Genomic DNA, 24,656 nt, shown 5'->3' on the forward strand with positions numbered 1-24,656 from the left:
ATGTATAATTTATTTATAAAAATATTAATAGATATTTGGTTTAATTATTTTGTTAGTCTCTATGGTTTTATAAAATTTTTAATTAAATCCTTATATTTTTTCTTTTTAATTAAGTCTCTGCACCAATTTTTTTAATTGGATCTTTATACTTTTTTTTATTTGGATTGCTGCACCAATTTTTTTAGTTGGGTCCTATACAATTAAACTAATTACTGTTAAGAGGGACCTAATTGAAAAAAAAAATTGGTGCAGAGACCAAATTAAAAGAAAAAAAAAGTATAGGGATCTAATTGAAAATTTTACAAAACTATAAGGACCAACAGACTTAATTTATGATCTAATGTATATATATCAACTATGTTATCTTGTTTATATGTGCTGGATAATTTTTTTTCATATAAAAAACATAAATAAATTTTTATATACATATTCAATATCAGTTTGTAAGTTAAGGAATATACTATTACATTGTGCATTTAATTTTTAACAAAAAAATCAAAAAATTTTTACTTCTTCAACCATCTTCGTTCCCAAAAGCAACCACACCCTCTTAAATAGACACGAAAAAAGGTTCTTCCCTTTCAAAAAAATAACAAAGCTCATGACAAATTTAAATACATAATGCGTGGATATGAAAGTTTATTAATGTATTAATCTTTTTCTTTATTTTATAATTACTGTATTGATGTAATAGTCATTGTTTTTTAATTCTAACTATACTTTGAATCAGATAAAACGCAGAAAAAATTATGTTTATCAATTTATGTTTTAATTCAAACCTTTTTTTTCTATTGTAAAAATTGTTTCTTCATCCCTTATAGACCTACAAATTTGTTTATTTATATATATATATATATATATATATATATATATATATATATATATATATATATATGCTAATAAAGTTGTTATTATGTTTCCACATGCACATAGTTTTTGTGACAATTTCTCTACGACAATTTTCTACTATGGCATAACTACAGAAAATAATAAATACATATGCTTTAGAAATATTGAATTATGTTTAAGCTATACTAAACTAATCATACTAAAATATTTTATTTAGTTGCTTCAACTCCATTTCTAAATTAAATTTAGTATGCGATAAACTTAAAAGTTATTGCAACTCCTTTCACAGCTTTTTACAATGCTAATTATAAACTAAAACTAAGATTTTTTTTGAAAATTTCATCAACTAAAATACTGAATTTATGCTAAAAATGATGATATTACATTTCTCACAAGTTCAAGCAAGTACTATAAGAAAAAGAAACATATAGTAAATGCAAAATATTTTGTGTAACACTAACTTGACCACATTTAGATTTTTGCATAATCCACAATTTATCACTTAAGTTCTCTTTTTTCCAACAATAACACTCAAGTTTGCATAATCCATCTCCTAGAACGAATAATTTGCTCGAAAAATATCATTTTCTTCTATTTTATACTGCGCTTTACTTTCAAATTCAAATCTTCTTGTTTGATTTCTAGATTGGCTATCTTGTTCGTGAGTTCCTGTAGTGCCTCCTCAGCAAGAGAGGGATTTACTTCTGACATTCACATTGTAAATCCTATAGCTTGAAAGTGAAGATAAATACATAATAACTTGAGTTAAAAACTATCCAATATCACTTTTTGAAATTCGAACAAATATGTCCTAAATCTTGTCCCTATATAAAATGAGTCATGAATCAATCAGTTATATTATCATATTCCAAGATCACTGTCACATCATTTTTACTTACCTTCAAAGCATTGGTTGATAATCTCATAAAAAGCAGTAAGATTTGAAAGAAAACTTTTCAAACTACTAAAAGAAAGATAGAACAAAAAGATACATGATATAGTTAAAGGACAGTGTTGAACTTAACTATTACATTTGATGGGCTTCAAGTATCATTTCTAAGTCAACAGGGTCAAACAAAAGCAATTAGAACCTAAAGGCGGCATCATATATAAGCCTCTAAACATGGTACTTTATATCTAAAAAATCAAAATTCAATAGTCACTGTAATAACCTAACTACCAAAACTCGCACTTCCGGCTGCGCGACTATGATAGTTCGGACATTACGACGACACTTATATTAATTAATACTAAAATATGAGCCTGTTAAAAACTTTAAACCGCAATACCGCTCCCAAAGATACTTTCGTTCGATAACGTACATCCATAAATACCATTCAACTTACAACAACTCAAAAAGAGTACATCCATATATATACATAAATATATATAAATAATATTACAAACATTAACCAATACAATCCCTATCCCTCTTACAGAATATATATCAAGATAAAGGTGAGGGTACAATAAACCATAACTAAAACAATACAGAGCATCACAACAACAATTAAATAAGCTCTTCATAACTTCTGCGCCCATATCCTGAAAGGGGAAAAATGTAGGGGGGGTGAGAACATCATCCTCGAAAGGGTTCTCAGTAGAGGGTTTTTGGGAATTACTGTAATAGGATACATGAAGATAAACCGTGCCAGTGATTTATAACCGTCTTATGCCTCTTTTCAAAAACAACGGTTTACAATAAAAGTAAAGTCGGAAATCTTTTCTGAAAGAGGAACCATTCTATTCTCAAAACATCAAAGCCTTTCAAAAAGGTTTATCTATACTGTACCAAAATAGCTTTTCATATTTTATTCCAAACCAGAAACACGAAACCAAAATCAACCATCGGTTCATATCATTCCAACCACGGCCCTAGGCCCAAACAATCCAACCATCAACCAATCACCACAATCCAACAAAGTCCCAGTAGCAAACACAAAAAGGAAGATGCAAGCACAAACAAACAGTTATTGCAAGTAGAACAATTAGCAATCAATCACATAGGCAAACCAAGTATGATATGCACACCCAAACAATGTCACATAGATGCATATGATGCATGCCTGTCCCTAATGGCTGATGATATCATCTGTCGGTTATAGAGCCAACCCGACAAGTCCTGGTAGCTAACCATTGGACTGTCCCTCTGTCGCGCATCCCCAACTCGAGTTATACTCATCATAAACTTGATCATAATCATGATCCATATCCATCACCTTCACTGGTGAATATTTACGGGGGCGAGCTCATCCGGGACTTTCACAGTGCCCGGCCACACTTACGACATAGGGTCAACAGAGTATCAAGTCTCAACCTGGAGCACGTGGTGGCTAGCCACTGCTACTACCTAGGGAAACTCGTATCTCAGATAGTGGAAGCGCAACATTCACATTTACCAATGATTCAGCATAAACAAGCATTCAATCTCATCCATGGATCAACATCCATCTCAGCCATCCGGCTCACGGTTCAGTCCAGAACCAGCCAATATTCGTATCATACACAGCCATTCCGGCTCACGGTTCAATCCAGAACCAAGCAATATTTATAATCATACATAGCCATTCCGGCTCACAACAAAACAGCACTTCCACATTCAACATCATAAATTCATAAAATCGGCATTTAAGCCATAAATCACTTTTTCCCAAATCATTTCACTTGAAATAGAATTTCAACTCTTTTTAGCCTTGACTTTGAAGATCTCATTTTCAAATCATCTCAGGCTCATAAGCCAAATTTACTCAAAGTGAGTTTCCTTTTTAAAGCAAAGCCACTTTCGGCATTCTCTTTCCAAAACTTCCAAAACCATGGAAAGTTAAAGATTCTTTTTGGGAACATTCAAAATCACCCATCCAACAATGGGATTTTATAACAAAAGTTTCTTGCCAGAGTCCCAAGTCTTTAGGGAAGGTCAACTTATATAAATTCCTTAAAATTCATTGAAACTTTTAAAATCATAGATTCCCGGTTCAAGTAAATAAAACTAAATTTATTATGAAACTGAACCATACAAAATCACAAGTTCCAACCCGGTCCAAAAATCAACTCATTTGAAACGGAACCAGTTCATTTGAATCAAACCGCTTTCAGATTTCTTTTTGGAACCCATTTTTCCAACTCTTTTAAAATGCCTCAAACTTGATTACTCAATCAAAAATCTAGGTTCCTTTAAAAATCACTAAAAACTCCTTTTTATATTGAAATCAATATTATAGCATCATTCTTTCCTTCAGTGATTCAAACGGTAAACATAGTTCAGTTCTAAATAAACCGAACTCAACGTATAAGGTTCATCAAATAAATTAAGCTGGAAAGCATAATTATCCTCTTAATAAATCAAATAATACAATTTCTCAAATCCAAATCTTTTAAATAACCTTTCAAACAAGACTTAGATTTTATAGAAATTTCGGCAGCACCTCCCCTAAAACTTGGACTTTTGCCACCCGGTTCGGGTCCCAACTAAACCGATTCTCATTCCTTTTTAACAGCCCAAAACCAGAAATCAATTCAAAAGCAAGCTAAATCCAACAGTCGCCTCAGTGGCATATCTCAAGGAAACTATTTCAGAAATCAACTCAATATCAATCAATTTAACTCATTTCCAAAGCTTTAAAGAATCGGTTCAGTAATAAATCATTTATCAAAACCAGAGCAATTAAAGCAACCCAGGCTGGATTTCAAGAGCATTCTATCTTTCACATCATCAAAATAATTGACTCAATTCAAACCAATCCTCAACGGATTAGACTTATTTCAAATATTTAAAGAATCAACTTCAAACATTACATTTCACAAGCCACACAACAATTCAGCCAAGCCAACATCCATAATCATTCGAGTCAATCAAATAATACATAAGGCAGATACAATCACTAATTACATCATATCTCACATCAGTATCCATATGTAATAATTCCAATAATGAACTGTAGTTTTCGGAAAGCGCCCCTACCTCACAACATTGGAACCACAACCCAACTCGTTAACCAACTCCTTTTAACTCGACCCAAAATCACCGGCAATCAAAATCTCGGCTCTGCCCGCTCTCTCAAAAGCAGAAACAGCCCCAAACGGCACAAGCGAACCGGATTCTAGCTCCTAAAACCATTAACATTACGATTACTTTATTACACAGAACAGAACACTAACGCAGAGCTCTCGAAACCGGAATACTTACTGAAACTAAGAAAGAACGGCCGAACCGAACAGCAACGACCTCTGAACCGGTTGGGCGGTAGCCCCAACAGCCACCTCAAGCGGCAGCGGCAACGAATTCCGATCACGACAACTGAAACCAACATGCAGTGACCATAATATTCTCGGAATTCAAAAGGACAGAGGCTAATGACAAGACCCTTACCGGCAGTGGCTTTTCCGGTGATGGCAGCGAGGTTTTCCGACGGCATGAGCTTACCGGCACACCCCATGAACGGCGACAAGGCTCCCGACAGCTGCTGGGCGCAGCGGCAGGGACAGCTCCGCAGCAGTTCTTCTCCGGCGTGGCTCTCCTCCTCTGACTCTCTTCCTTTCTCCAGCAATGGTGGGTCTTCAGTGACGACACCAGCCACAACAGGGACGGCGACGGTGAGACCCCAACAGCGAGGAGATTCACGGCGGCAGAGCAACCCAGACGGGCGACGGCGCGCGACGGCAGCGGCGAGTGCCTCCCTGTGCGTCGCCGACTCCATATTCCTCTCTTGGTCTCTCGCTCTCTTCTGGTCAGGACTCACGGCGGCGCTGTGCTCCCTCCAAGGTTGCGAGCTCGACGGTGGCAAGGCAGTGAGGACGATGGAGCTGGCAGCGACTCCTTCTCTGCGCGACGCTGACTCCGTGTCTCTTTCTCTTTCTCCCTTCGGTGTACAACAGTGGCGGCAAGGCGTGGAATGCGGCGGCACAACGCGACGGTGGCGGTGAGGCCCCGCGGCTCCGACGCGTCTCCTCTCCTTCTCCCTGCCGCACTCCGTTCCCTCTTTCTTTCTTTGCTTCGTTTGGCAGCTGTTGCTGCTATGTGTCGCGTGAATGAGGGGAGGAAGGAAAACAGGTAGGGTGTGGCGGCGTTGAGCTGGACGGCGGTGGCAGTGAGGCCCCAGCCATCGTCGCCCCTCCTCTCTTCCCCACTCCTCCGATCTGCTACTGTTGCTGCGTGTGGGTTTGAGGGAAAAAAAGAAACATTTGTGTTGCTGCTGCTGGGTTGGGTGAGAAAGGAACCGGGTCACTGGGTTAGGGTTTTAGGATTAGGGTTTCATTTTCAAAAATTAGGGTTAGGGGCATTTTAGTAATTTCAGATGAAATTGGGAATAATGTAGTAATTGAAACCCAAATTAAATCAAACACTAATTGTATATAGAAAATACTATTTGCTCATCAATTTCACAATATTTTCAATAAAATGCCCAAATCTAAAAATTAGAAATAATATACTTAATTTATTCATTTTCCAAAATAGCAGTAATAATATTTAAAATATTACTTATTTAATCTAAATCATATAAAATACTTATTATTTCATAACTATCAACCTTATACTTTAAATATAGAAAATAATCCAATAATTATAAAATTGGATAATAATCATAACTTATCTCAAGTTCAATAAATCAAAACTTGCCTTAATTATCCTTAATAAAATAATCTCTGAAATTAATGTTATAAATAACTATATGATTTGAGACTTGATCATAATAAGACTTTTCAAAAGTTTTGGGTCTTACAGTCACACTAAAATTAAAGTTTGGCAACTGTTTCTTTAATTTCTTTCATCACTATTTTTGGCGGATTCCAATATAAGTATTCAAGGAAAGATAATTACATCACATCACAAAAAAAAGGTAAATAGCTAGATCATTGATTAATTCAAACCATTATAAATCATATATAATAAGGAATGTTAAGTTGGCATGAGGATATTTAAATAGTGAAATTCGAAATAAAGCACATTTCAATCAAATATCCTTCATTTTTCTTGATCTTTAAGGATAGTAATTGATAATAAAAAGAAAGAAAAGATACATATAGATAGATGATTATACTTTATCTTTGGTCATCACGTGTAAATTAATAATACTCATTTCTCTCATGCTTTTGGTTTCCTCATATTGTAATTCCTTGCAATATCTTAATTTCAAATTTAATTCAAAAATTCAAGAATACTAAAAATTAGAATCTATGGAAAAAATTGGTGAAACTATGGTTATTGGTGATAGATAATTTATATTGGACTAAAAACACAGCCAATCATTTCAATTAAAAACAAAAAAATTTCCTTTATTTGCAACATGAGTAATTAAACAAAAATCATGAGTATATGACAGGATAGTAATGATTCAAAACCTTCATAGTGCAGCAAAGACAGAAGTTCTATTGGCTCTCCAAGCAATAACGTTTCTTAAAGCTCTTGGCATCCAAATCAAGAGCAAGGGCAAATATCTTTGCAACTCTTTCTCATTTCTCTACATTCTCCCAACATGTAAAGACTATTTCTTTTTACACTGATAAACACTAATAATTATACATAAATCCTTTGTAAAAAAAGGCTATAATTTACATCTAACCACATGGCAAATAAAATATCTCTTTTTTTATAATCTCCTACTTAACCCACCAGGAACATAAAACAAAACATATCAAGCTTCAACACAAACAATAACAATAATACTAACAAAACATAGTTTAAGAAGAACCAAATATGCAACAAAGTCAGTGATATAATTATATACCATGAACTTGGTTTCTGTGCTTACTAAAAAACACTGCAATGACAGTTTTAATGAAGTAAAATTATTTATCACTGGCCAACAAAGTTGAATAATAATGCAGTGATTAAACCTTAGATTAAGAAGTTCTTTCATCTATGTCGACATCTATGTAAAGACAACAAATTTGTATCTTCAATGTGCAACAAATAATTATATATTTGCTAATCTTATAGTCATTTTCATACTCTGTCGATTATAATAATTAAAATTACAATTATTAGTAGCACAATAATTACATCACCTCCAAAGATCAATGGGACAAATTGAACGGTGAATGGCTCAAGCAATATCACCTAAGCTGATAATAAAATCTTTAAAATTAAAAACATAGAAGTTTAAATCAGAGGGGGAGCGAGGAACAACACAAAAAGTAAGAGAGAGCAATTGAAAACTTTCAGCAATAATACAAAATTAGGATGAATACATCTCCTATTATCTCTACCTTCTTCTATTAAACCACAATCGAAGATCTACATGGAAGTTCATAACATCAAAGGCACATAAAAAAGATACAATTGAACTCTTTAGTACACAGGCTAATGGAATTATTGTAGAATTCAAGTTCATGATCTCTTATCTATGAAAATGCTAACAATGAATTAGTTAACTAAAAAAGTAAAAAAATATTTTTTTTACATGTAGTGACCTATTGTTAAATTAGTTAAGTATAAAATATTTATTTTACAAAATAAGGAAAAGAAAATCTATATAATTTTCAAGTTGTTATAGTTGCAGACTTACAGAAAATAGTCAAGAGCATGGTTTAATGATTAAAAAACTGCCAACAAACCATAACATAAAGCTGCAGTAGTGGTATATACTGAGTTAATAGAAATCATAGTACAAAATAAAAAATGAAAAACTACATTCATCATGCATGTATAGCAGAAGAAAAAGAAAATTAAAGTAGATAATTTACGAACTATTATTATTATTATTGCTGCATATTCACAAAATACTGCATGTAATACATGACTTTAACCATTTGCATTATCTATGTGTCCTTGAGTTTTCGATATTTATATATGGTATGAAAATCATTTTTAAAGGAAACTCAAAAAAAATATATACAAATGTTAGTTATGGAAGGAAAAGGAAGATCAAAATTATTTAAATACATATAAACTTAGTTAAATTTTAAAGAGTGCCATCCAAGAATTAAACTGAACAAATTAAAGAAGAGACAAAAATGATCTAATTTAAACATAAAAAACGATGAAAAAATAGCGATTAAGGAAAATGAATCATTCATACCGCTTTGGCAGGTGCAACTTCAGCCGGAGCACGTTGCAGCAGATTTCACACCTTGAGCTTTGTCAAAGAAGTTGTTCCTTAAAAAAGAAATCAAGTTTTCAAATTACTTAGCAAAACCAAAAGCAAATCGAAATTTGTAGTAACAAAAAAAGTCTATAAAAGTCAAAGCTACTAAATTACATAAGATGTCAACAGACAACAATGACTATGCTTATTTTAAGTGTGATGCTGTTTTACTCCAGCATTTTATGAAACAACTCCTAAACTTAAGATATGCATACACCGCTGAACAACATTTTATGTTTAGGAAAAAAAACTATAGCCTTTGAGAAAAACCATTGTTGTTATAAATAGTTTTTACCAAATTTTTTTAAATTATAAAAAAACACCCAACTTCAAGAGGGGTAACATTTTCAAGAGAAGCAACTCTAACTTCAAGAGCAATAGCATCTCCAACTTTCTGCTATTGCTGTTGGACTCCTAATAGTCCAAGAAACTGCTCCATGGTTTGGTTTGTTTTAAACCATCTCATGAAAGTATCACATGATTAAGTTTCAGATAAAAAACAAACTGCTCCATATTCATTAAAATTTTTACAAAAATCCCATAAACCTTCAAAATATGATAATCAAAACTTTAACATTGTAATCTGCATTTTGCATTACTTGATGATCTTCATTGCTCTAAAATTATCTCTTGTAGAATTTCCAAAACCAAATCTTTTTTACTGAAATCAATTCTAGCTGATAAATTAAGACCTCGAAACATCTTTCGATAAAATTTATATTGGCATATGTAAAGTGTTAGTATGAGAGGTTTGACATGCCAAATGAAAGAATCCCTAACAATGAGATGGTGGGTGCAAATTCAGAACACAAATATATTTTAGTGTTAGATCCAATTAATTAAAATGAAATGGATATAACACACAAATGTTTATTCTTTCTTCTCTATATGTTATAGATTAAGGATTGCTGATTACAGGCATCAAACCCAAATAAATATTATTGAACTTCCTCATGAACTCTATGATGATGAGGATGGAAGTACCGACAAAATTGAAAAGGTCTATATAACATTAAATATAATATTGAACTGGATAAAAGTGTTATCAATCATATCAAATGAAACATAAAATGTAGAAATTTAATGTCAATTTCATTATATAGAATCAATATCCACCATCCTAGGCAGCAATTTTTTCATTCCTCTAATAACAACATGAATGCAAATGGCAACAAAAGGAAATTATAAAGGATAGTGTTACCTGGAGGACATTGTTGGCATAATCAAAGACTCCATGAGAGACAATCACCACCTCAGATGTTCTTTAAGAAATGAAATAAGATGCGAAAATAGACAAAAAAAATTAGCAATATAGTTAATAGAAGACAAACCCGGTAAGCTATCCAACAACAAAAAGGAAACGGATTATTGTAGATCAACCAAAATGTGCATGCAATCATTTGAAAGCAAAAAAAAATAATTATTTTATTGTAGATTAACCAAAATTTTAGAGCTAAGTAAATTTTATGCATTGTGCTCCCTCCTGGAAATGGATTCAATACATTTTAAGAATATCTAGTTAAATTGAACCGGTTCAGCACATTTCAAGAATATCTAGTTTCAATCATTATAGAATGTAAACATTACCTATTGCTCAAACCCACTGGCCTCAAAATCTAAAGTCAGTGATTCTAACATGTCTATGGGTTCTTGAAATCCATCAGTAACCAACTTTTCATCTCCTAGATTTCTATCAACATCCACAACCCTATCCAGAGAAACAGCAACATAAGGACCTGGATTATTGGAAAACAAAGAAAAACGTTAATTTCAAGTAATATTCGGAAGATGAACATTAAATGAACAGCTTCTTAAGTCCTAGAAATGGGAAGACAAAATTAAGTTACTTTGTACCTCTCCATCCCTTCCGAAATATAGAAAGAAATTTGTGTTCCACTTCTGATTCGTAATTCACATTAATTAATCCCTGGAAAAAAAGCATGTGAGGGCTAAGAAAAAAAATAGTCCAAAGCAAGGTAGAATCAGCATGAACAATACTATTATATTGGAACAGTAAAGGAACAGAGAAGCTATGTTTACATGGTGGTGCAAACACAGCACTGATTCAGTACATGTTCGTTGAGAATTTTCAAGTAAAAGGGGTTCTCACAGAACTTGTCTAGCATTTCTTTCTTTTTCTTAATGGGTTTGTTGTTCAGTGGAGTGAAATTCAGAACATCTATTGCTCTTGCAGCTGTAAAATATCTTCCTTATCTTAGGCCCAAAGCATGTCTAGTAATAGAAAATTTTGTAGAAACCACAAAAAAAATATTATATTGAATGCATAAAATGCAGTAGATACCTTATCTTATATTGGACTAAGAACACAACCACTCATTTCAATTAGAAACCAAAATAAAAGATTTATTTTGCATATTCCAATTATTGAAAATCAATTCTTCTAGATTGTTGCTAATAGATGAAATTACTAAACTAACCACTTCTTTCAAAGGAACCAAGAAAATTCCGAATGAGAAAAAAGATTGTTTTCAACCTGTGATTAAAGTACCGGTATAATTGAGAAGGTCTAAATAATGTTAAATTAAACTCTAAAATGATATATATATTTGGGCTTGATAAAAATATTATCGATCACGTCAAATGAGGTATAAAGTGCAGAGATTTAATGTCAAAAATTCAATTTATAGCATCATTCTCAACCATCTTGGGCAGCAATATTTTCCTTCCTCTAATAACAGCATAAATGCAAAACACAATAAAAGGAAATTATAAATGATAGCGTTACCTGGGGGAGGTTGCAGGCAATCAGAGACTCCATCCGAGACCACAATAAACATGTCCTTCTTGGATCCACTGTTGCAAATCAATTTCCCAAGAAAAAATTCCTCACCGTACAACAGAGTAGCATATGCCATTGACTCATTCCTCCTCCTTTCTTTCTCAATCTAACCTCCTTCTTTCTCCCTTACTGCTCTATTTGCTTTCGCTCACATTCGATTCAGAAGCGGCTATAACCAAACAGTTTGCATTATGATAAGTTACTGATAGATCTATTTTTTGAAAATTTATATATTAATTAAAATTTATTTACAAATATCTATTTTATCATGACTCGTTACATTTAGCAGAGGAAATTTATTTCATATAAGTTTTCAAATACACAACTTTGTAGATAATAGAATTCTAAGCAACATCATCATCAGCTACTGATAATAATTTAAAAAGAAGCACTCTTCAACTTACTTGAACAAATCCCGAATCCCAGTCCATAATGGTGACTTTCGTGTAAATTTGTTTCTTAAATCTGGCATAATGGTGACTTTCACATAAAAACTCCAAACTGGTTCTTGAATCTACAATATCTGACCCAAACACATAACTGTACTCATTAAAAATTAGAAAGATGAAATATAGATTATAATAAAAATTTATACCAAAAAATTAAAAAGAATGAAGAAGAGCTTTAATTGACTTCCTACCATGGAGGAGTGGAACTTGAAGCTGTCATTCACCGAAGACTGGATTATAAGGATTCCTCACCGTACAACAGAGTAGCATATGCCTCGTTGGAAGCTCCCCTCTCTCGAACGAATTTCTACTTCAGTGGCAGATCCAGCATCAACAGTGGCCTCCATTACCGCCATTGCTTCATTCCTCCTTCTTTCTCCCTCACTGCTCTATTTGCTTTCGCTCTCTTGCATTCGATTCAGAGGCAGCTATAACCAAACAATTTGCATTATGATAAGTTCCTGTTAGATCTATTTTTTGAAAATTTATATATTAACTAAAATTTATTTACAAATATCTGTTTTATCATGACTCGTTACATTTAGCAGAGAAAATTTATTTAAAATGAGTTTTCAAATACACAACTTTGTAAATAATAAAGTTCTAAGCAACATCATCATCAGCTGCTAGTAATAATTAAAAAAGAAGCACTCCTCAACTTACTTTTCAGTGGAGAAAATTAAAAAGGATGAAGAAGAGCTTTAATTGACTTCCTACCATGGAGCAGTGAAACTTAAAGCTGTCGTTCACCGAAGAATGGATTATAAAGGATTCTTCTCGAGTTATAACGAAATCAAACAACAAAATAAAGAGAGAACTAACCATCCTTCATTCGCAGCATCAACCGGCGAAGAAACGGCTGCGACGGCGTTCTGCGGTAAAGGCAGTTCTATGGATCCAACAGCGGCAGTAGCCTTCATCACCGCCGTCACCTCATTCCTATTCTTTTCTCTGTCGATCTAGCATCTTTCTCTGTGACCGTCGTTGTCATTGCCACCCTCTGCGACATCAAAAGAGAAAGTCTGGTGCCAACTACTCCCCCTATCAGAACTGGAAACTCTCTCTCTTTCATATTCTCTTCTTGAAAGTCCCGAAACAAAATCCTTTTTAAATTTGAATTTGAATCAAATCCCGCCCAATTACTTCTTTGAATTGAAAACAGTGAAGTGCCCAGCATTGAAAACATACATTTGTCAATCATACACAGCTCCAAGTGTCAAACACAGAATGCTCCACGTGTCGAACATGGAACGCTCCACTTGTCGATCACAGACCTCCTTACTACTCTCCTATTATATATTAATAGATATAAACTCACACATTTTTCAACAAAAAATATCCATGATACAACCCTATTTTTATATCCTAACCTAGTTCTTATAAACTAGGAACCAAATTTTTCAACCATACAGTCCGCTGAATAAGACCCAAAATGACAGTTCCATTGCAATTCCAACCAACAATGTCAGAATAGTCTTGCATTTAGTACTCTTAGCTTTCATTCTTGCTCTATCCTTTGCCATCAACAACTCCATGGATTCCAACTTCTCTTCCAATCTCTTAACTTGGTCCACTAATTCATTAGAACTAACACCTTTAGCATAGAAAGATGTCAAATATTCATCCAACCAAGCAATAAATTTACAGTGAGGAGTTCTAGTTTGCAACAACACATGAACTTGCTAAGACAAGAAAGAAAGAAAGAAAGAAAGAAAGAAAGAAAGAAAGAAAGAAAGAAAGAAAGAAAGTGAAACTGGAGAATGTCCCACTTCAATGTATTTACCTTAAAATAGGCGCACCCGAAGAAGAGTCTGTTTGGATTGTCTATGGTGCTTGATTCAAATATTATGGTATATATTCCATAGTTACATGTAAGTGCTGTAAATTTTTTCTTCCTACTATTCGCACCTTTCCGAAAGCTACTGGTCGAGCCCAGCATCGCACTCGAATCCTCGCTTTGTGCATCGGCACCCGTCTTGATTTTACTTCGTGGGTAGCAACCACCATCTTTTTCAGTCATGACTTGCATATAGTAATCTCCAAATGTAGCTCCAACAAAGATCTGAACCCTAATTTAGAGAAGATTCAATCCAACTTTGACGACGCCATTTCTAAAATTAGGAGGAGTCGATTGGTCTCAATTTGGAAGAAGACAATATCCATGTGGCGGAGAAACTGACATGTCGTCACTCCACCTTCTCAGATCCGGTTGCAGGGTCCGCTATAAGCAGTTTCGGGTGTGGTTGGGGTCCGGTGGATCAATTTCATATCTTCAGGGGGTGTTTTGTCCGTTGTTCAAATGGTTAGAGACTGGATTGAGCATTTACTCTAATTTTAGTTGTATAGGATTATATTTTTTAGTTTGAATTTTTCATATGTGCTGCACATTGTATCATGTATTGCCATGAAGTCTATTTTTCTTTAACAAATAAATTATTTAATGTATCATGTGCTTTACAGTTTATGTTTATTGTTTATGACAACGAGATTTGAACTTGAATTTGGCATTTACGAATTGGAGATAAGTGCCTCACAAAAAGGTATTCTTATATTGCATAAGGTGATACCATAGTTTTGTATAAAACTTTAGTTTTTTTTTTTTACCGAGAAATAAATTGTTATATTATAATTAAAAATGTAACTTTTTACTTACTTTTATTATTTATGTCCACCATAAATATTATATTATTGAAAGAAGGGAGTTTGAAACTAGTTATTACATGATGGCTTTTGTATAAGGTTATGTTCTTGAATTTAAATCCTTAAAAGTTCAAATTTGAGTTGCAGAATTCTTTTAATTGTCCTAGGTTATATGAAAAACATGAGTGAAATTTAGTTTATTATATAAGATGAAAGTGTTTTTTTTTTCTTTACAATAGTGAGCTTCGAAATCAAGTTTGGCATTTAAGAATTGGAGATAAGTGCATCAAAATAAGGTACTTTTTAAAATGCGTAACATAAAACCATAGTTTTATATAAAACTTTAGTTTTTTTCCAACAAATAAATTGCTATAATCTAACATAAAATGTCACTTTTTGAGTACTTTTATTATTGATATGCTCACTCTAAATATTATATTTTTATAAATGGATATTGAAAATATCGAAGATACGAATATTGAAGATAGAACGAACGTCATACATGACTCAGACTTTCAAGTAAATCAAATCACTTCTATTGATCAATATCATCCTGAACCAATACAAATCTTAACTCGTGTTAACGAAGAGTTAGAAAAGAGACAACATATCTGTGACACATCTATTTCATGTGTTACAGTGCATGTGTTGTATACTTTGGAATTATTATCACAATATAGGCCTAAGCAAATTAATGACAACAACTTGAAGAGAGAAATGAGGCGTACTCAACTAATGACACGGTTACTAAAATCTGAAAAATGTCGAGATGTCATTCATATGGGCCCTAAAGCATTTAGGCAGTTGTGTCAAAAATTAAGAGGAACAGGCAGAGTAAAGGATTCAATTTGCTCTATGCTAAATTTCTACATATTATAGGGTACAATGTGAAAACTAGAACTATATCTTTCTTCTTTCATCGCTCAAGAGAGATAATTAGTCGTTACTTTCATAATGTCCTACATGTGATAAAATAGTACTCTCCTGGAGTCCTCCTAATCATTGTTACTCTTTTGTATTTTATTATATGTTTATAAGAATTGTATATGGGTTTTTGTCGCAGATAGTAAGAAAGAAATGCTAGCCACTTCTGATGCTAATATTTTATTTTGTAAAGACGATTTAGTGAAACTTTTTCTTAAATATGATTAAGGAGATTAATGATGTAACGTGAAAAATTTTTATTATTCTTTTATGAAATTATTTATTCGTATATATTTAAAATATAATGATACATCTTTTTATTTATGGCATATAAAAGACAATAGAAAATAATAAATTTTAAAAATATTAATTTTAACAAAGATAATATGTTAGAATTCTAAAATACAATTAGAATTATTTTTTATTAAAAAAATAATTTAAATACATTAGTATATTATAATTTATATATAATATAGATAAGAGTATTATTGTAATTTAACTTAAATATGATTTTCTTTCTTTTTACTTTTTCTTCCATTTAAATAAAAAAATTCTCTTATTTTTTTTTCATTCATTTTTCTTCATCTAAACAACGTAAAATATTTTTTATTTTTTTGCTCTCATTTTCTTTTCTCTCTCTTAACCTCATGTTCCAAAAAAAACGAGAAGAAAAAAGGAAAATTTAACACGATGGGAAGTAGAGAAGAAGAAGAAGAAGAAAACACAATGGGAAGCACGACGGAAGAAAGAGAAGAGGGTGGCAACGTCGGCGGTGAGAGAGGTCATCGCCGCCGCTGAATCAAATGCAAGAGAGCGAAAGCAAACAGAGAAGTGAGGGAGAAAGAAGGAGATTAGATTGAGAAAGAAAGGAAGAGGAATAAGGCAACGGCGCTAATGGAGGCCATCACTGCTGCTGGATCCGCCGCCGAAGAAGAAAGTCATTCGAGAGAGGGGAGCTTCCAACGAGGCATATGCTACTCTATTGTACGATGAGGAATTTTTGCTTGGCATTCGAGTTCTTGGGAAATTGATTCGCAACACTGGATCCAAGAAGGACATGTTTGTTGTGGTCTCTGATAGAGTCTCTGATTGCCTGCAACCTCCTCCAGGTAACACTATCCTTTATAATTTTCTTTCACTGCGATTTGCATTTATGTTGTTATTAGAGGAAGGAAAATATTGCTGCCCAGGATGGTTGAGATTGATGCTATATATTGAAATTTTGACATTAAATTTCTGCACTTTATGCCTCATTTAACATGATTGATAAAGAAATGCTTAATAGAGGACAATCAGAGTAATTAAGACTGCATAAGGATGCTTCTTGCTTGCACCTTTTGAGATTATATTAGGGTTAATACTAAAAATCATCCCTGAAAGATCATGCATTCTCTATTTTCATCCCCAAATAGTTTTTTTAATTAAATTAGTTCTTGAAAAATTTAAAATCAATCATGTTTGTCCTTCTGTCAATTAGTTAACCGTTTCCATTAATATTTTGCCACCTAAATCGTTAAGTGACACAGCACATATCAAAACGACACCGTTTCTCTCATCTCTCCCCATTTGAAGCTTTCACTTTCACTAGTCGTTACCCAGACGCTCTTTTTTCCTTCTTCACATGAAACACAAAATATCAAACATACAAAGAGAGAAAAGACGACAGAACTCTGATCAAAGAGAAGAACACGGTGCTTTGATCAAAGGGTATGATTTTATAATTCTACCTCTCCTTTCTATTGCGGTTCTACACTTTGAGTTGAAAGAAGTTGCTTTGAGTAGAATCGCCGGAAAAAGTCGCTAAATCGCCAGACTGGAGTCTATGGTGCGAGGTTGCATTTTAGAAAGAAGCCAATTTAAAAGTTATCTTCTTAGGGCTTGTTTGGGTGAGCTTTTAAGAAAAGATCTTTTTTCGAGTTATCTTTTTTTAAAAGATCTTATTGAGAAGTAAAAGTAATTTTATGTTTGGATATCTCATGCAAAAAGATCTTTTTATCTATCAATTATGTTTGGGTATAACAATATAAAAGTACTTTTTTGTTTATTTATTACATGAAAAACATCTTTTTTTAAGAAAAAAATATCTTTTAAAAAAAGATATCAGCTTCTCAAAAAGATCCTTTTTTTATTTTTCTAGTGCTTTTACTTTTACTACTAAAAATTTGCCAAACACGCTAAAAAATAAAAAAAATATTTTTTCATTGAAAAAAAGATTTTTTTTTTTAACAGAATAATAGCGCCCAAACAAATACTTAACCCAGAATGCATTTTGACCCAATCAAAGCCCAATTTGAGTTGAATATATGGAAACCCTAGCAATAAATCCCTAGCCTCTCAATCTTTCTCACTTTTACGATTTACAATCCACAACGTTACCTCCATCTCCAAGCTCTATGGCTCCATTTTTACTTCTCTCCATCTCTCACTTTTCTCTACCTCTGAACTCTGAAATTCGACCAAAATTACTGCCGGTTGTTTGTGTGGCATGCTGTTTGTGGGTGTCGCTAGTGGATTGGTGATGTGGTTGGGCTGTCGGGTTTCTGTGTCGCATCACTGAGTGAGTCTCTCTGGCTCTGTGTAATTGGCATCACTGTTGCTCCATTTTGTCATGTTGCTAATGTCGCTGGTTAGTGGTCACAACTCCAACTATGGCTTAGCATTGGTACCCTAAACTGCGAAGAATGAGCCCAGTCGCACTCTGCATAGCATCGCCGATTATGGCTTCCTCATCCCTTCCAATGATCCGAGCTCCGTCGCGTTCTCTCTAGCTATTGTGATGTTTCATGCGTTTTGAGAGAGAGGAAAAGAGAAACAGCACCATTTTGACACAATATGCCCTAATACCAAAAGACGACGTCATTTTATCATTGTTGATTTGTCATTTAACGATACATGTGGAAAACGTTAATGGAAGGTGTTAACTAATTGACGGAAGGACAAATGTGATTGATTTTAAATTTTGTAAGGACTAATTTGATTAAAAAAATCATTCAGCAACGAAAATGAAAAATGCGTGATCTTTCAAGAGATTTTGAGTATTAATCCGATTATATTATGATCAATTAACAAAAAAAAGTCTATAAGTCTGTTGTACATTATATGATTTGAAATCATCTACTCATTCTATTATATGTAATTTTGGTACATTAAATTACTATTAAAATTTCAAAGATAGATGCAATGATGAAAGTTATTTCTTTAGGTCAAGGTCAGGACATGATCTAAACCTATGGTGCTAACCTTTGCTGTAGAAAAGTTGTGGAACACGTTTGTCTTCTATTTAAAGTAAAAGATGAATTGTCTGAAGTGGAATCAGTGACATTAGATTCTGAAGCCAGTGGGTATGAGCAATAGGTAATGTTTACATTCTATGATGAATGAAACTAGATATCTTGAAATGTACTGAACCCGGTTCAATTCAATCTAACCATGCTTGGTTTTTACATTTTATTTATTTTATTTTTAACTAGATATTCTTAAAATTTATGGAATCCGTTTCCAAGAGGGAGCACAATGCATAAAATTTGTCAGGAATTCTAAAATTTTGGTTAATCTACAATAAAATCATTTTTTTTTTTGCTTTCAAATGATTGCATGCACATTTATCATTGTCCGACGTTCAGATCTATTTGATTATCAAGTGCATTCTCACTCAATAACAATTTTACATCATATATTACAGGGACTTTTGCTTTTTTTAAATACACAAAGAATCTGAATGCAAGTGATCTCAAATCCAACTGTTTGATGACTTTTGCACTATGAAATTTTGGACTAGAACACTTCTATACCATTTGCAATAGTTTATCAGTTCTCACAGGTAATAATGATCTGATTTCAATATTTTTATTATTTTCTTTTTTAAAATCTCAGTTATTCTTGTGGCTGGCCTTTGTAGTTGCATGTGTTAAACAAGCATTATCTCTATTGTGTGTTTTTACCTGAAATGGTAGTTACTGCAGTTGATACTGGGACCAAAGCTTCAGAATTTCTGGCTTTGCATGAGAATGATAATGGCACCACAAATACACCATCTATTGGAACTGTCAAAGCTTTGAAGCAAAGAACTAATTCAACAGGTGAGACATAGTGTTCTTCAACTCCATATCCTGTTGTTGAGTTACTTCCAATATTGTTGGTGTTACAGTGTTTAATAACATTTTTCCCATGGTGTTATTTGACCAGAGAACATACCCGCTTAGTGTCTTACTGAGACAAGACACAAACTATGCTTTCTCTGCCATTTTTGTATACCAGCCTTTGTGTGATTCTAATTGGTTGTCAGTGGAACTAGATTATGTTGTTGAAGAGATGGAAAAAATTGCTGTGGTGAATGTGTTGATTTTGTTATTAACTATGTTTCTTTTTTGGAACTGATATTTTTTCAGTTTTAGGCCTTCTTCATGTAGTTCGAATTATTACATAATAATTATTTTCTGTTGATATTTAGTCCTTCATGTGTTGATTTAGCTCAAAGTATTGCTTTTGAATTATTTTCTGTTCATTAAAACAATTATCAAATTAAATGAATCCTAGATTTAAAACAATTATAGACTAAAATACACCATATCATCTCTTTTTAATTCCTCTAAAGTCAACCCTTTTCAAGATTTAATTGTATACAACCTTCTGCTGGGATGGGTATGTTTTGGCTTGAACTCTTCCTAATTACTTGGCTAGCAATGATTATGATTTGATTTGGTGTCAATCTCATCTTTTGGTTACTTTATTCGGAAACATTTTTGGGTTAGTTCATTGGGGTTAAGAGGTAACCCTGTTTTATTAACATGTGGTCAGTTGAAGTGTCCATGGTATTGGATTAATAGTTTATGTGTATTTATATGTTCATAGAGGATACAGGACAAGAGCAAGGGATTCGGTTCATATGTGAAATCTGGAAAGGTAAGATGGTTTGTGAGGGAGACTGGTAATTGTCATTTCTTTGCTGAGAAATCTTTTCAATTTTTTCATGTTTTAAAGGAAAATTAAAACAAATGTATTGTTATATGTTGCTTTTGTTATGCTTCTTTTGTAGGATCTGCTGATAGTAGAATAAGGAAATTTAGTACAAATGTATCTCATGTTCTGCTTCTTTTTTTTTTTTTTTTTGGGAGGGGGGTTAATAAAAGAAAGATGTGATAAAATTAATAAGAGTGGTTGTGACGCCAGTATGCTTAGTTTATTATTTTTTTTTCTTTTTAAACTGAATATCCTTTTAAGTACTAAGTTAATTGAACATGAGATATTTTCAATGTATTTCAAATTTTAAAAGGCAATCAATTCTTTATTCTTTTATTAAATAGGAGTAAACTTAGAAGGATTTCTTAGGAGTACTAATAATTTCTTTTGGGATTGAACTATTAGCTGACTTTCTTTTCCTAGATTTTGTACATAATTATTTGTTTGCAAGTAAGCTATATAATAGACAAATAATTACCAAATAGAGTTTTATGATATTGTATTGAAGAAGATTTCTTTAATGATTTTTGTTACCCGAAAGATGTGATGATTTTGATGTCTTTTTGTTTTATTTATTTATTTATTTATTTATTCTCTAACATTTACCCTTTTTGTTATTCAAGACTTCAAGGTATTTTTTAATAGTGGCCACTCTTCTCTTTGAGGCAAGAAGTTTTTCATGAGAAGAAATTGTTTTCTTATTCATTAGATTCTATCTATCTAAGAGTCATCCCTACTCAAATAGAAGAACAACAGCTTTTATTATAAGTGCTTCCTCCTTTCATTTATCTTTTGTCTTCTATTAATTGCAGGTTAATTTTTATTTAAATTCTGAACTTCTAAAATTTTGATGAAAAACATGATTATCTATAATAATTGACCTTCTCAAGCAACTAGAATATCTTTTTCATGCATTACACATGAAGATTATAATTCTAATAAAGTTGTTTGCTATTTGATTATATATGTCATTTTGATTTACTCCAAAACATATTTATAGGTTGATTGGGTAAAAAACTGGGAGAAAGACTAAATCAAATGTAAACTTCTGAACTTGTCCAGTTTTATATATCACAATCTGAATCAATAAAAAATTATTTGACCTGAATATTTATTGAGACTGAAAATTATGTTTGTTTTTAATAGGTGGCAGAAGTGATACCAAACATTAGATGAACCTTTTGACAAAGATGAGCTAAGGGGAAGATATGATATTTCAAAGACTTTAGAAGAGTTCATGATAGAAGTTAAGAAAGGTAGATTTCATACCAAAACATCTGCTGTTAAATTAGAGAAATGATACCAATTTCTTACTCTTTTCAACTAGGAGAAATTATGGAACTATATTTTTTTCAATTCTAAAATACTTTAAATTGAGTTATTTCTTTACAAAAAGCTTAAGTTTGCCTATAATCATATACATTTAATTATCATTGTTCAAACTTAAAATTTTTGTTATGTATAGCCGCTGTTGTCTACAAAAATTGTGATTTTTTTATGAAAGTTTTGAATCCTTTTGAATTGAATTATTGTTTTGTAAAAAAGGGTTATTTAAATTCAAATAATAAGAGTTAAAATGTATTGTTCTTTTAGTAAGAAGTTATCAATCTAGCATATATTATCTATTTGAAATTAGACGTGATTTAAAAAAGTACATGATCTGAGGGACTAAATCGAGAACAAAAGCACATGCTACCACGTGAAAATCACATGCCCCAAAGATAGACGTTACAGAAATATTTATGCAACGTCTTTATTATTTAATTAAATAATAATTACAGAGTAAAAAAAAGGGGAAGAGGGGGAGGGGGTTCAGCAATCAGTATTACAGGCTTTCCTTCAACCTCATGCAACCATAATTTGCACTATTAGAATCTTTTCCTTCAAGTTGTACAGAAAATACAATACATGCACTCAAAATGAACTCAATTGCCAATTGGCGCCATCATTTCTCTCTTCCTCTCTAAAACAAAACACTTTTAAATTGGAGAAATATATGGGATGATTGTACGCTTCATCGTGGTTGGTGCAACATTTCTGACAAGTAACTAGGTTACTCTATATATAATAATTAATTGAAAAATGTTCTCATAAAAATACTTAAAATGTCTTTTTGTAAAGATACTTACGTTTTGCATTATTATTGGACGTATTAATGAATTAATTATTTTAAATTTTTTAACAAATTAGAATAAAATCAATTTTTTTATAACAATAATAATAAACCTATTTTTTTAGAGATTTAATTATATTTTTAAATTTTTAGGAATTTAAATGTTTACAAAACAAAAAATTAGAAATATATTTATTTTTTTATAAAAAAGTTTAAAAATATTCGATTTAGATTATATAATTCGATCGGATCAAATCAGGTCTAATAATTATAATGCAAACAATTGGGTTTATTATTATTGCTATAATAAATCGATGTTGTTTTAGTTTATTAAAAAATAAATTATTAACCAGTTTAATAAAAATGTCGAATAATAACATGACACATATAAATGTCTTTAAACAAATATTTTTAGTATTTTTATTAAAGTGGTCTCCTAATTAATAATGTGACCAAAAAGCTCTTATCCGTATATATGTATCCACCATGTGAGAACATAATGCAGGATTTCATCATTCATAATGATAATAATAATTAAGAAGAAGAAGAATAGGCCAATTATGCGGTACAAATATGAGGTAAAGATATTCTCTTTAAATGAATGAGGTATTAACACCTGAATACTTGTTTTTGTGGAAGCTGCAAGGTTGCCAGTGGATGTCAGAACCTGTTGGATGTGGCTTTAGGTGTAGCTGTGTAGGTGTATTCTTGTGAGCCGATCCAATGCAAACAGAGTACTTAGGTGATGGGCTATGTTTTGATGTTTGGCTTGTTTTTGTCAATAATAAACCATAGTTATATAAATGTGGGCTTATTAATGGATTGGTCAACCAAAATTTTTGGCATCTATTTTAGATCTACCAATATGTATTTAAGTATTTATGCGTGAATTAAATGTGAAAATCCTTAGAATTAAAGGCTTAGTTTTTTCTCCCAAATAATTAATATATTTTATATTATTATTTTTACTACTATAATAAATTTAACAATAATATGAAATATATATTACCATTCATGTAATAAATTTTAATTATTTTTAATGTTTTCATTAATCATGAAGTATATAAAAAATTTTGAATTAAATATCTTTGTAACAAGTTAAAATATTGAAAATAAATAAAAATTATTACAATAATAATTATATATTTTATATTATTTCTTGTTTTAAATAATAAAACAATTACTATTTTGTATAAAAAATAATTATTAAAAAATATTTTAATCAAATGGAATAAAGTGTATATTATTTAACTCTAGCATAAAAAAAGGAGTGAACATTTTAGAAATGGCCTAAATTAAATCATACATGTATCTTTTTATTTGTGTTTACCAAAGATAGGGAGACTTGAACCCGCGACCTCTAGGTAAGTATGGAAAGACTATGCTATTTGAGCTATCATTCTAGAATTTTAAGAGAAAAACGAAAAAGCTACGGTGCCCCGACTTTGGAGTTTAGTCATCCGCTCTGTTAGGGTTTGGTAGGGAATCCTAATTTGTGTGATACATTCATCGAGTCTGTTTGGACTCCAATGCAACTCTGTGGATTACCAGAGCAATGCAAAACCAAGGGACTAGGTAGGAGAGTCGCAGAGGCAATGAGAAGGGACCTGTAGGCTGGTTTGTTTAATTTTAAAGGGAAGGAAGAGATGTTGCTAAAAGTTAAAGTACTGTTGGACATATCAAAACCCCTGCGTAGAACTCTAAAAATTGCAGGAAGAAATCAGAAGGTTATTGAGGTTCAGCCAAAGTATGAAATGATTGATAATTTATGCCATTACTGTGGCTTCCTTAGACATGAAAACAAAGTATGCAAACAGTACTTAGAGGACTTTGCGACT

The 24,656-nt window shown here is 32.2% G+C and overlaps 2 protein-coding genes and 1 long non-coding RNA gene across 3 annotated transcripts; 1 reads left to right on the forward strand and 2 right to left on the reverse strand.

Moving 5' to 3' along the window:
- Positions 1-894: 894 nt before the first annotated feature.
- On the reverse strand, positions 895-13,254 carry LOC110268218 (protein NCA1-like). The gene is made up of 12 exons (XM_088483538.1): positions 13,005-13,254; positions 12,846-12,921; positions 12,374-12,610; positions 12,138-12,256; positions 11,680-11,902; positions 10,788-10,860; positions 10,521-10,669; positions 10,135-10,195; positions 8,533-8,944; positions 7,312-7,683; positions 6,576-7,224; positions 895-2,011 (listed from the first exon to the last, which is right to left on the reverse strand). Exons 5-7 carry the CDS (start codon positions 11,710-11,712, stop codon positions 10,521-10,523), a joined length of 255 nt encoding a protein of 84 aa, XP_088339664.1. The 5' UTR covers positions 11,713-11,902; positions 12,138-12,256; positions 12,374-12,610; positions 12,846-12,921; positions 13,005-13,254; the 3' UTR covers positions 895-2,011; positions 6,576-7,224; positions 7,312-7,683; positions 8,533-8,944; positions 10,135-10,195.
- On the reverse strand, positions 4,907-5,546 carry LOC148579525 (uncharacterized). The gene is made up of 3 exons (XM_088501653.1): positions 5,219-5,546; positions 5,036-5,146; positions 4,907-4,956 (listed from the first exon to the last, which is right to left on the reverse strand). Exons 1-3 carry the CDS (start codon positions 5,544-5,546, stop codon positions 4,907-4,909), a joined length of 489 nt encoding a protein of 162 aa, XP_088357779.1.
- An 8,407-nt stretch (positions 13,255-21,661) lies between the features above and the next one.
- On the forward strand, positions 21,662-23,567 carry LOC148579526 (uncharacterized). Its single transcript, XR_015902334.1, has 3 exons — positions 21,662-21,745; positions 21,852-21,961; positions 23,458-23,567. It is a non-coding gene; the product is annotated as an uncharacterized LOC148579526 (long non-coding RNA).
- The last annotated feature ends 1,089 nt before the right edge of the window (positions 23,568-24,656 follow it).

This window comes from Arachis ipaensis, chromosome B10, assembly GCF_059453495.1.
Source record: "Arachis ipaensis isolate K30076 ecotype BB chromosome B10, ASM5945349v1, whole genome shotgun sequence".
Classification (NCBI taxonomy): domain Eukaryota; kingdom Viridiplantae; phylum Streptophyta; class Magnoliopsida; order Fabales; family Fabaceae; genus Arachis; species Arachis ipaensis.